The 13,791-nt window shown below is 31.0% G+C and overlaps 1 protein-coding gene across 1 annotated transcript; it reads right to left on the bottom strand.

The window, feature by feature from the left end:
- Positions 1-1,302: 1,302 nt before the first annotated feature.
- On the bottom strand, positions 1,303-12,650 carry LOC145240330 (L-xylulose reductase-like). The gene is made up of 6 exons (XM_080103911.1): positions 12,576-12,650; positions 9,378-9,532; positions 8,504-8,546; positions 6,113-6,277; positions 4,451-4,568; positions 1,303-1,406 (listed from the first exon to the last, which is right to left on the bottom strand). Exons 1-6 carry the CDS (start codon positions 12,648-12,650, stop codon positions 1,303-1,305), a joined length of 660 nt encoding a protein of 219 aa, XP_079960037.1.
- Positions 12,651-13,791: the final 1,141 nt, after the last annotated feature.

Genomic DNA, 13,791 nt, shown 5'->3' with positions numbered 1-13,791 from the left:
CCATGTGTTCCCCCGCCCACAACAATCGCCAATCTCAACACCGTTTCCATGTCATCGTCTCTCACTGCAGTAGGAGCAACCGCAATGGCTCACAAACATAAAAAAAATCACAACACAAATTCTGCAAATATCAGTTGTACTTTGCATGTGTGTGACATGATTAACCGTCTTACCGCTAACGTTCACACCTTGGTTGATGTCAGGTCATCTCTGCCTCCTAAACTTTTCTCATCTGATCCAAGCAGCAACCTGCAATCGACTATCTCTAACTGAAAAATTGTTGTAAAACTGTCACAAAACTAATTGCCACCACTAAAACTCTCTGTGAACTACCTCTGAATATTTCGACCTTTATGTCCGGTTTTTTGGCCACCATAACTTGATTAACAATCCTAGTTCAGATGATCTTTGTGTGCTTTAGTGAACCACTTACTCCCAATTGTCTTTCTACTAACCTTGCTTCTTATACTTATTTCCTCTTTTTATTTTAGTTTTTCCACTCTTTTTGTGTGTCTTAACACTTTAGGGAATGTGAATAGTATCACTCTTGCTATTCTTCTAATCAGAGGACGGTAAGCAATTAGCAAATTATGATTGCAGCAAAGCTAGAAATTTGCTGGTTGATACATTAGATAAAAAAACAATTTATGATATTCAATCATAAATTGTAAGAAAAACAGTTAAAAAATATATATACATTAAACAATTGGGGGGGGGAACAAAAAACAATGGAAGCGTATGTTTGTTGGTTATGTATCCATTTGCACTTTTCCTTGACTGAATTTTAGCTTTCTGCAAATGCAGTACAACCGAAAAGACCAATTTCTTTTATGAACGTTTAACTGGATGTTTTTGCATTTTGAAATTTAAGCCATTGGACCTAAAATTCTGAATATTTTACTTCTTAAAAGGAGTTTTTCTTTCACCTTTCGGATTTAGAATGAGGGGGTCATTAGCCATGCAAAAATGTTATTCCGAGTTTTTTTGTTTTAAATTGTTTGGAATAATATATATTTATTCATGCATATATATATATATATATATATATATATATATATATATATATATATATATGTATAGTTCACAATGAGAATAGAATAATGCATAACATATTGGGAATAGTTCCCACTTTCAAAAAATGACAAAACACGCAGAGGAGAAAATTTTTACTTATATTGTTTCAAAGTTTTGCATAAACACAATTTTTTATTTTTAGCACCATAATTTTTGAACATTTTCTGGAAAGAAGACTTAGTAGAATCGTTCAGAGAAAAAAAAAATGGAATCCAAGTCAAAGATTTATTAGCAACAAAGGGTGCCTCCATCAACAGGATGAACAGAACCGGTGGTTGACATGGATTTATTGCTCAGCAGAAACAAAATGGTGTAGACAACATCTTCAACCTCTGGAAAAAAAGGCACAATTAATAACTCTCCATAATAAAGACCAATGTGTGTGTATGTATATATATTACATATATAATAATACATATATAATAATAATGATGATGTATGTATGTGCAAAAGATTTAGCATTTTTGTAATGAGAATAACAAATTTTAATTTCCTTAATATTATTTTTTATAGTTGTTTTCAAGTGTCAATAATACCAATAATAAAAACCATTATTACCTTATAAATTTATTAATCTATCAGCGATGACCAAGTAGAAGTCTTGCGTAATTTTCAATTGTATTCATTGTACTTCCCACACCGCACTAAAGATTGAACCTTGGACCTCCAGAAAAGCTTCACTTAGAAGTGAATTGTACTTAGATACTTTATTCATTATGTCACTACTAAAAACAAAGAAAGATTTGAGTTTGGTAAAAAGATTCCCGAGTTTGACAAGATACACAGGAAGACAGTTTAAAGTTACAGCAACCGAAACGTTTACAAGTTTTGACATAAATTTTCTTGAATTAAATATTCATATAAATATTGTTGGCGCAGCTGAGATAAGTAGGTCCAGCAGACGAGCCTCGTTCTGAAAAATCTTGACAGTTAGGTTGTATGAAATGTGACACCGGTGCTTCGTTATATTTATAGCAATAAACGTTCAACATTTCTTTGACTTTTTTTCTTTCTTTAATTCTTGGAATTAAAAAAATAAAACATGTTTTTTTTTTTAACTTTTAGCTTAACTTGCTTTTATATTTCACCATTTCGTTTTTTTAGTAATAAATGCTTCTCTACATTAAAAACCGACCTTGTGTCTAACTCTGCCCACGTGGGGAGGCAAGTAAATGGGAAGTAATATGGCAGCTGAAAAACTTTTTTTGACCACCATAAAAGCATTATAATACATTTAAACCCTGAAGAATTTCCTCCATGCGCACTTGTTGTTCTAAGTTAACTAGCCACTACTTGTGTTTCAAACTTTAAAAAAAAAGCGCTTTAAAATAGTAAAAACACTAAAGCAGTTTTCGTTTTGGAAGGGAGGTTTCAGGCGCCCCTATTATCCCAAAGAACCAGCTATGTAAACACTTTGCAATATTTTTCAATAATTATTTAAAACAAAAAAAAAGATTTCTTTACAATCAATTTTTATTTAAAATTAAGAAATTATTTTCTAAAATATTTTCTTTATATGTGTTGACATTTTGTTTTTAAGCAAAATTAAGAAATTAATTTTAAAAATATTGTTTATATCCTTCTTTATTCAAAAGGGTGACTTTTCGGTAGCTTCACCAGTTGTTAACCTAAATTTTCTGAATATCAGAACGAGGCTCGTCTGCGGGACCTACTTATCTCAGCTTGACCATATTGTTAAACTATTTTCATGTCAAATAACAGGGGGATGGAGGAGGATATTATGAAAACATAATTTTTAATCAACATTTCTCATTCTTTTTACATCAGAATTGGAAATTTTGAGAAAATTCAATGTTTTTTTTACATGGTAGTCACCACTTATCAAGGCCCGGAAGCCACTCGGGGGATAAGGGTTATTGCATGTATCAATGGGACAATATCGCAGTAATCATTAGTAATGGAGATCTGATAAAATGTCTTACTTAAGGGGGCGGTTTATCAGGAATTTATTGATGTTGGACTTGAAAACATCCAAGTTGTAGTCAGGTGGGAAACAGGCAAACGGAAAAGAGTTTCACAGGCGTGCACTTCTAAGAAAGAAGCTTTGCTCATGGAATCTACGTTTTGATTTAGGCATAGATAAAGAGTGGGGAAAATTATTGACAGTAGTTTCAGCTAGACGGGTGTTTTTTGTGAAAGATTGGCGAGGGGGGACCAGAGATTGGAGCTCAGACGAGCACTTTCCATGGAAATAATGATAAAACAATGACAGGCTCACAACGTCTCTTCTGTGAGAGAGAGGTTGCAGAGAAGAGAAAAAGGCATCCCCCCACTAAGACACAAAGACTATTTTGTACTCTGTCAAGGCAGGATAGGCTGTTTTTAGCAGCTACTGCCCGGATATGGCAGCAGTACTTGGATGTACTTGGCTTTTATATAGATAGAGAATTGCACCAGCAGTGAGATATCTTCTGGAATGGTAGAAGGATCCTACCATTTTTCCAGCGACCTTGGCAACAGACTTGATGCACGTGTTCCATTTCAGAGTAAAGGTCAATCCCAGATGCTTGTCAAAACATGGAGCCTCCCCAAGACGAGAGCCATCCATTTCAATTGATGCCAGATGGGGTTCAGAGCGTTGATGATGTAAAGATAGAAGCTTGGTTTTGGATGCTTTAAAAGTAACCAGCCACCTCTTCCCCCACTGTACCATGCGCTCAAGATCAGAGGAGAGAGAATCAGAGAGAACTTTGTCATTTACGGCCTTTGATGTGTTGCCATAGATGGTCGTGTCATCAGCATAAATGTCACAAATGATTTAAGTATGTGTTTTGGGAGATCATTGATGCAGATCAGGAAAAGAGTTCGGCCCAGGATGGACCCCTGAGGGACTCCAGCATTAATACTGTGGGCCTCTGATTTCTGCCCATCAACCACTACTCTTATGAGCCTATCAGAGAGAAATGATTTAATAATTGAGAAAACGTTTCCAGTTATACCGTAGCTGGAAATCTCGTGAAGTAGACCTTGTGCCATACCTTATCGAAGGCCTTTGATATGTCAAGAGCAATTGCCCTAGAAAGGAAGCCTTTGTCGAGAGATTCACTAATCTTATGAGATATAACCGTTAGCACATCTGCTGTAGATCTAGCAGAACGGAAACCATATTGCATGTCACTAAGAAGGTTATTTCTGCTGAGGTGGTTGACTATTATGCACTGTTAGCTAGTTAAGCATAACAGATCAACAAAAATATTTTAAGTGTGACAGCTGATAATCAAAGTTCTGTTGGAGGTGCCTGGATGCATATAAAAGTATCTGCCCATTCAGCAATGAAAATGCAATTTCAAACAAAAATATAGAAAAATCCTTGGGGGTGGGGGACAATGAAAAAAGCTAAAATCTTTTAACTTACCAGCGAATTTTTTCAATGGAATTCGATTGAGCATGGCTTCAGATTTGGCTGGATCACTCCAGCAGGTCAAGCCCATCTCTGTCAATACCACAGTTGGGTTGACACAATTCACACGAATCTAAACCAAAAAATTCAAAATATAAGTGAAGTCTTATTGGGGCATAAAAAAAAAAAGATCATGATTGACGACTGTTACTTTGAAACATTTTGTAAATAAAGTTATAACGTTGAAATATAAATTAAATAATTCAAAACATGAAGAACTTTCTGCTGCTTTATTCTTTTCATATTGCACTAATTGGGTTTACTTTACATTAGCATTATAAGCACACATCTATTATAAACACATACACATTATATATATATACAGGGTGACCCCCCCCCCACCAAAAAAAACGGGCCTCAACTCTAATTAGGTTGAGACATTTTCTAGAATCAAAATCATCTAATGGATCTTGATCAAAATTACAACAAGGATTCCAAACATAAAGTTTAGTATATTCTGTTATTTTAAATTTCGTAATGGAACTTAAAAGTGATGCAAAACTGTTCTGTTCGGAAATTAATTTGACTTGTGCTGAAACGAGTATTCTTCTTCGATAGTTGTAGCTAACAAGATAGTTACCATAGTAGTGGTCACCGTTTGAATACTTGACCCCTGTTCATCTCGAAGGACCAAATGAATGCGAGGACATGTGTTCTGTTTCTTTGGCTGCATTATGCACGGATGTTGACTAATACCGCCTTGCTCGTTTATTTATTGCCGTCAAGTTGCATTGTGATATTTAGATTCAAATGATCTCTTATTCAGCAACAAGAACCTGCATCTAGGAATCACTTGAATGCTAGATACCATGTCGTTCAGTGACCATTATCTGAAGAGCCTCGGATGCTGCCAGTTTAGATCTTCATCTATTTCAATGTAAGTGACGCAAAAAAGACGGAATTCTGGTTTGGTTGTTTTATGTCATACCAACCCTTTTCCAGTTCTTTAATGCTGAATTCAGTCATTTTTGTAAAACGTTTTTATACTTCAAGTTCTTTATATCTTTAAATATTTATTCATGGTGTTTGGTTTGCTTGTTTTATACAGAAACAAAAATTTTGTTTAGCTTTGCAGAACATGATTGAGTTTTTCCATTATAAAATATTTATCAACATGATGTATCGCACCAGGACGGTAATGTGGTGTTAAGTTCTTCAATCTTTGAGGTATAACTCATCTCCAGGAGAAGAAAAAAATTTGCACATACAGGGTGACCCCCCCCCCCAAAAAAAAACAGTGGACATTCAATTGTTTTTCTGAGCATTTTACAGTCAATGGAGATAACAAAGGCCAAAGACCCTAGTGTTTTGATGTGATGTTTTGAATATAATAAACTAGTTATGACCAAAGTTTCATTTCATTCGGACAAAACACTAAGAAACGAGGCCTAATTAGAGTTGGGGCCCGTTTTTTTTGGTCACCCTGTATTCTTTTTTTTTTTTTCCTACAAGACTTGATTGTCATAATCTTCAAATAATTCCAAGCAAACTACAACATCCCCCTTAAAATTTTACATGCTTTAAAGTTCAAAGTTGACAACTGAAATGCTTTCCTTTGAAAAGAGATTATTTCAAAATTTGAAAAGTTTTAATGAAATATATGCTGGTCACACGCACCCCAAAAGGTCCTAGTTCCAAGGCCATAACTCTGGTGAGTGCATCAAGGGCGCCTTTGCTGCTACAATAAGCAGCATGATTTTTCAGTCCAATAATAGATGCTTGGCTGGAGACATTCACGATAGACCCTCTGCGTGAATCTGCAATCATTCTTTTCACAACCACCTGAAGTGCACAAATTTTGAAACAATTTTCAGTGAATAGAATTATTTCATCAAGAAAAAATATCCAAAATGAAAAAAAAATGTGTGATAAATTTTTAAAAACTAAGAGAAACTGCTAAAGAGAACATTTTCTTTTTAAATTGGTCATGTTTATTGATGCCAATCATCTAAGTATATATTATGCACATGAAAATTATTTAGGTTGACGAGAAAGTTCTTGCGGTTTAGATGAACATATCTTGGCTTAAACAAAAGATTTATTGATCGCAATAAACACCATAAAAATGAACACACTTTTGCCAACACAAACAGGTGTATCTATGTCAATAACATAAAATCTTGTGTTCTGGTGGTGATGAAGTCACAAAATATTTTAGGTTTACATTTATTTTCTAGTAGTATATAAGTGGCAATTATCTAAGTATGTATTATAATACATATAAGATTAGATGAAATATTCATAATAAGAATTAATATATATATATATATATATATATATATATGGCTGAAGTTTCTTTAGGCATGGAGTCAAAAAAAAAAAAGTAAATGGCCGCCAACAGCAGGGAGACCCAGCAGAATTTCGACTATGATATTTGCAAGTTATTACAACTAGCCGAGCAAGGAAGCGTTTAAAATCAGTTGAAATATATGACAACAATTATAACCAGCATGGCATCTGAAAGTTTTGGTTATGTATTTTAACTTTAGTAATTTAAAACTTCATCTGTTATTTATGATTGCGTTGTTATAGTTTTACTTTAAGTTTAAATCTATGAGTCCCATATGATTTTTAAAAAATTAATTTGGTTAGATTAAATGATCCAATAAATGAATCGACTCGATAAGAACATAGCAATTTTATTATTAATTTTTGAATACACGCTTCCTTTTCATTGGCTGACTTGCAAATGGAAAAAGGGGAATGATAAATTTTGCAAAAAAAAAATAGGGGTCTGATCTGATGAGCAAGAAACCCAAAATCGACAATGAAGACAGCAATGATCATTGAGGATCACCTAAATGCATTTGAATATATTTTTCAATGGCTTATGCCACTTAACACAGGAAAATCCACCTGACTACAACTGGGATGCCTTGATAAGTGGTGACCTCCATGTAAAAAAAAAAAAGTCTCCCTGACCAAAACAGAGTCCATACAAACTACTTACTTAAAGATGCAACAATTGGAATATTTTGTTTTTTTTAGTCATATAAATTACATAATCATTATATATATATATATATATATATAATTATTATTATAATAATATATATATATATAATTATTATTATAATAATATATATATATACATATTATTATTATAATATATATATATATATACATATTATTATTATAATATATATATATATTATTATTATAATATATATATATATATTATTAATATTATAATAATATATATATTATTATTATAATATATATATTATTAATATTATAATAATATATATATTATTATTATAATATATATTATTAATATTATAATATATATATATATATACATATTATTATTATAATATATATATATTATTAATATTATAATAATATATATATATATTATTATTATAATATATATTATTAATATTGTAATAATATATATATATTATTATAATATATATATATTATATATTATAATAATATATATATATATTATTATAATAATAATATATATATATTATTATAATAATATATATATATATATATTATTATAATAATAATAATAATAATATATATATATATTATAATAATAATAATAATATGTATATTATAATAATAATAGTATATATATATATATTACAATAATAATAATATATATTATAATAATAATAATAATAATAATAATAATAATAATATACATACATACATACATAGCAATTAAACATATTAACTTGCTTTCTCAGAGTTTTACTAACAGGCTTTTATTTATGAAATGCAGACATTTTTTTTTGTTTCAGAAAGCTTTATAATTTCAGACATTTCTCCAACTCTCCTGAACAATAGCCCAATCTAATAATACAAAACTAGTGACAATGGTGAATAAATGTGTTTATTTTTCATTTTTTTCTAAAAAGAAATTGATGCAATGTGTTGTTAACCAAAAAGAAAATAAATGACTTTTTTAGTTTGCTTATAAACAAAAAGAGTTAAAATAACCTTGAGAAAATTAAGTTTTTTTCTTGAAGATTCACAGAAATATCAAAGTTGACTTGCCTGTGATACATTCACTACTGCATTCAAATTGACACTGAATGTCCTGAAAGGTTGAAAGTCAAAATTATTCAAATACACATTATGTATTAAGACGTCTTTAGTTATGAGGCAAATACAATATAATAGCAAACACACAAACTATAGTTTTAAAAGATTTTAAAAGGTGTTTTCAATAATTATTCTTTAAAAAATATAGCACAAAAAGTGTTTTCAATAATTTTTATTAAAAAAAGCCCTACTAATTTCAATAATTTTTTAATTAAAACAAGACTGAAAAAACTTTGCAATGATTATCTATATATCTATAAAAGTGAAAGTGTGTATGTACATTTCCCTACACAATAACTGTCAATTTTCAGTTTACAGACTCAATATTTAATATACAGGGTATGGAGATTTGGGAAAATCTTTGTAATCCATTTTCGGCCAGAAATTTGGCTGTTAAGGGGGTCAAAGTTTAACGATTTGACCTTTGAGAACTCTACCAAACTCCTCCACCAATTTTGGGTATAAACAATTGAAATTTTAGATATAGGTTCCTTGGACATAAATCTAACTTAATAACTTGATTTGAGCCCAAACAATAAATGTGTATGCTAACTAATAATGTGGAAATCAAAAAATTTTTAAAAAAAGGAAGGCCAGAAATTATGTATATGTGGACCAGTTATGATGATGTCATCAGAAGAACTAATGAACATGATGGAAGACTGTTAAATATGGACACCTCTAACCAATGAATGAGCTTGAAAATAAGCAATTTAAGGAAAATGGGCTGTAATAATTCTCCTGTCTAAAAATAGAAGTTCTTAAAAAAAAGAAAGAAAAATAACTGTGGAAACCAAATAATTGAAAAACTAATAACTAAACTTACTGCTCAAAGTCTTCTTTCTTAGCTTCTAAAAACGAATTCAGGATACCAATGCCAGCGTTATTGACTAGGAGATCAATGGGTCTAAGGGAGGTAACTGTGGAACAAGTTTTGTCCCAATCACTCAAATCACACACAACGGCATGAATTTCAGGGCACTGTAATAAAAGAACATGTTTTAGGACAAAAAAAAAAAAAATACACACGCAAAAGAAAGTAAATTTATTCAATGGAACAAAAATAGACTACAAGATTTTCTATGTTCTTTTCTGTGACCATGTTGGTTATTGAAGTGATACCATATTGAATACTGAAGTTGAGGCCCAGCAGAGCAGATTCTGTAGAACTTCTAAAATAATACATTTAAGTGAAAATAAAAAAAAAACAAAGAAAAAACGGTTCAGCTGTTTCAGAGTCTATAGGGAACAAGTTTACACATACAAGTTGGATGTTTTTGTTTTACGGCATATCAACCCTTTTCAGGTTATTTAATGCCGAATCCATTGATTTTGAAAAAATTTTTTAATAGAATATATTTGTTTTTTTTTCAAGTCAGTTTCTATTTAACCTATAGTTGGAACCCTAACAGGTACTACAACTCCGGGTCAGAGTGGACCTGGGAGCAATGGCAATTAAAGGGTGGCTCCATACTCCCCAAAGCCTGCAAGCTGGGACCTCACCATCGGATATAATTTAAGGTCATATCCAGGACCCATATATACAAAGTGCCTTTTATATATAGAGAGATATGACATTAGCAAGTATGATAAGTTTTCTCGTTGAGATTATTTAACTTTTTTTTAAGCACATTTTTAACATATTATATAAATAAATAAAAATAAATAAAAGAAAAACATGCTATCAGGTCCAGAAGCCACTCGATATTAAAAGTTAATGAGATGGATGAATTGTTAGTTGAATGATGAATAATATTTTTTATTTTTTTATAACATTTTCACCCCAAACAAAGCACAGTGCCACTTTGATGGAGGGGGCTACTATCAGGGAAATAAGTTGCAGGGATACTATGTAGGGAGTTGAGCAGCAAGATGTCTGTTTACATTACACTTGAACTTCTGCATGTCAGTACAGTTGGGGAAGCAGGAACCCGGAAGGGAATTCCAAAGTCTAGCAGTTCCGGGGAAGAAACTATTAAAGTAGAAGGCTTTCTTACATCTAGGGATCTCTACTGTGTAGGGGTGGGACTTTGTTGTTTGTCAGGGGTATTTACCTCAAGGGGGTACAAGGGCTTGTAGTTCGTCAGAGCATTCACCATTAAAATACTTGTAAAACAGGCGGAGGGATGTAACATTTCATCGATGAGACAGAGGTTTAAGATTAGATAACAGTTCAGGACATGCCAGGTTGGCGACTTTCTTTTGAACTTTGTCCAGAAGTGAGAGACTAGTAGCAGATGCAACAGCTCAAATGCGACAACAATACTCCATACATGGGCGAATGGTCGCCTTGTAGAGGTATAGGATACTTTCTGGCGTAAGTAACTTTCTAGCATGGTAGAGAGAGCCCACCTTCTTCACAGCGGCCTTGGCAATGCTCTCAATGTATCTGTTTCAACTTATGTTCCTCGTGAACATTAAGCTGAGGAGTTTGAATGAAATACTTTCAGTTAATTTATCTTTAGACATAGCTATTGGTGGTTGGTAAGGTTTCATGTAATTATTAAAGGAAACGAGCTTAGTCTTGGCAGCGTTGAATGTTACCATCCATTTCTGACCCCATTCCATTACAGACTAGGGTTGCCGCCATTGCCTTAGATATGTCTTCATTTGTTTTCTCCTCGTGCTGTTATACAGTGTGGTGTCGTCAGTAAATACACCTATCTCAGAGACTATTTTATCAGGGAGATCATTTATGAATATCAGGAATAATAAAGGTTCATGACCGACCCCTGAATTACACCTGCATTTATATCGAGCGCACCTTTTGTATATATTAAACAGATAGGAATACGACTTCACTTTATAATAGATAACTGGGTTTGTTGGCTGACTCTCATTTTGAACTACTTTTGCTGGCAAGAAGTTTTGATTCAATATTGGAACCCTAAACCTAGGTAAATAATATCAATTTCCAATAAACTATTAATGTCCCTTTTTAGTGTATTATAATCTGTGAGATTTTAAGATAAATACTTCATAATATTAGTTGAATATCTGAACAAAAAAATGTCTTTGAATTCATATGGCACCACTAATAAAGATTGAGAATTAGAAGTTTGTCAAATTAAATGGTCTAATGCTTTTAAGTGTTTACGACCATAAAATCATTTATGTAAAAAAAAGGCATAATTTAATTTAAAGTTAATTATTTTTTAATGTTACTGATAATTTAATATATTTTAATTTAAAAAAAAATCATAAGTAAAAACAAACCATAAAAAATTAAACAAGAGAAAGAAAAATGTAAATTAAGACATAATTTAAGGTAAAACTATTTTTAAAATAGAATTTTGCATTAAAATTTTAAGAGATTTAAAAGATGTCAATGCATATATCTGATAATAAAATAAAAATAATTCCAATTATGATAGGAATGTTCATAAAGATAAAAATGTGAAGCGAAATAATAAAAAACAGTTAAAAATTAGTAATATTAACATAAAAACAGTTGAAAATTAGTAATATTAACATAAAAACAGTTGAAAATTAGTAATATTAACATAAAAACAGTTGAAAATTAGTAATATTAACATAAAAACAGTTGAATGAAAAATTGAATGAAAATTAGTAATATTAACATAAAAAAAGTATTACATTCATAAAGTTTAAATATTTAATTCTAAAAATTGACGTTGCAAGTTAGAATTTAATTACATACTTAAAATTTATTTAATTCATATGAGAGAGAAAAAGGAAATGGAATTAGAAATATTTATTGAATAAAATCCATGCAACATCTACAACTTTAATAATGAACTGACATCTTGCTGCCCAACTCCCTACATAGTATCCCAGTAGCTGTTGCCCCTCATAGTAGCCCCCTACACCAAAGTGGCAATGCGCCTTGTTTGGGATGAAAATGTAATAAAAAAAATAAAAAATATTATTCATCATTCAACTAACAATTCATCCATCTCATTAACTTTTAACGTCGAGTGGCTTCTGGACCTGATAAGCATGTTTTTTAATTTATTTTCATTTATTTATATAATATGTAAAAAAAAAAAAAAAATTATCTGACCTCTGCTACTAATGTTTTCAGGTGTTCTTCAGTCCTGCTGAGGGCATAGGTTTTGGCACCACATTTCGACAGCATCTTTGCCACATCTCGTCCAATTCCAGCATTTTTTAAATAAGAAAACAGAAAAACAAACAAAAAAAATTAAATTAAAATATACAACAATTATCTTTTCCTGAATTATAAACATACCATAATGTTATGTAATTCATGCACCAAGGAGAGCCTCCAGAGCCAACAGCCTTGTGTCAGCCTGATATACGTGAAAACAAAAAATAAAACAATGAGATCACTTAACTAGTAATATCAAAGCAGAGAATAAAAATTGAATCAGCCTATAAATAGTATGACAATTTAATGACAAACCTTATTTGTACATATGAGGAATGTTCTGTTTGTTCTATTTGCCCATAATGACTACAGATAGAACAGCTACTACACTTTGAAATATTTGCACAAGACATAAAAATTATATTTTAACAAAGTACGAGACATTTTCTAGTCATGCTGATAAAGGATGACCAACAACACCCATTTTCTCACACTTTAGAAAATGTCTATCGTACTCTTAATTAGAATCATCTATGACCATAATACCACATTTACTCCAAGTGCCGTCCTACTAAGAAATTTCTCAAATCATCCAAAAATTTTATTGAAGATAAACATAACGTTTTCATATCAGTATATACGAGCAATGCATGAACCTTGCGTCAATATCAAGGTCAAATTAAATTATTATCTAACTTTACTTTAAATGTAAGAAGAAATTCAACTTTCTTTACTTATTTATTTTTTTTAGGAGTGCAACATATCGCCAAACGAAACTCATTACTGTCTGATAGGTTTTGAGACATAAGTTACTTTAACGAAACAATTACATTTCAGATTCAATGAAACAGAAAAAATATTTATCATTAATCTGTTCAAATTAAAAAAAAAAGTTCCGCTCGTCTTAAATCAAGAATTTACAAATATATTTATATCTTAATACCGTTTGCATTAAATAATCATTTTAGATGTTTTGCATTAAATAATGATTCTAGATGTTTGCATTAAATCATGATTCAAGATGTTTTGCATTAAATAATGATTCTAGATGTTTTGCATTAAATAATGATTCTAGATGTTTTGCATTAAATAATGATTCTAGATGTTTTGCATTAAATAATGATTCTAGATGTTTTGCATTAAATAATGATTCAAGATGTTTGCATTA

Source organism: Euprymna scolopes, chromosome 19 (assembly GCF_053919585.1).
Source record: "Euprymna scolopes isolate OS-2025 chromosome 19, ASM5391958v1, whole genome shotgun sequence".
Taxonomy (NCBI): domain Eukaryota; kingdom Metazoa; phylum Mollusca; class Cephalopoda; order Sepiida; family Sepiolidae; genus Euprymna; species Euprymna scolopes.
The sequence above is the reverse complement of the archived record's forward strand: the minus strand, read 5'-3'. Positions and strand labels throughout refer to the sequence as shown.

Bases quoted from the DNA above. Each gene is read 5' to 3' on its own strand.
- LOC145240330 (XM_080103911.1), bottom strand. From the start codon at position 12,650: ATGCTGTCGAAATGTGGTGCCAAAACCTATGCCCTCAGCAGGACTGAA. The intron at 9,533-12,575 runs GTCAGATAATTT...CTTTTATTACAG, and splicing joins TGAAAACATTAGTAGCAGAG to TGCCCTGAAATTCATGCCGT. The intron at 4,569-6,112 runs GTGCGTGTGACC...TTTTTGGTTTAG, and splicing joins TGGAACTAGGACCTTTTGGG to ATTCGTGTGAATTGTGTCAA.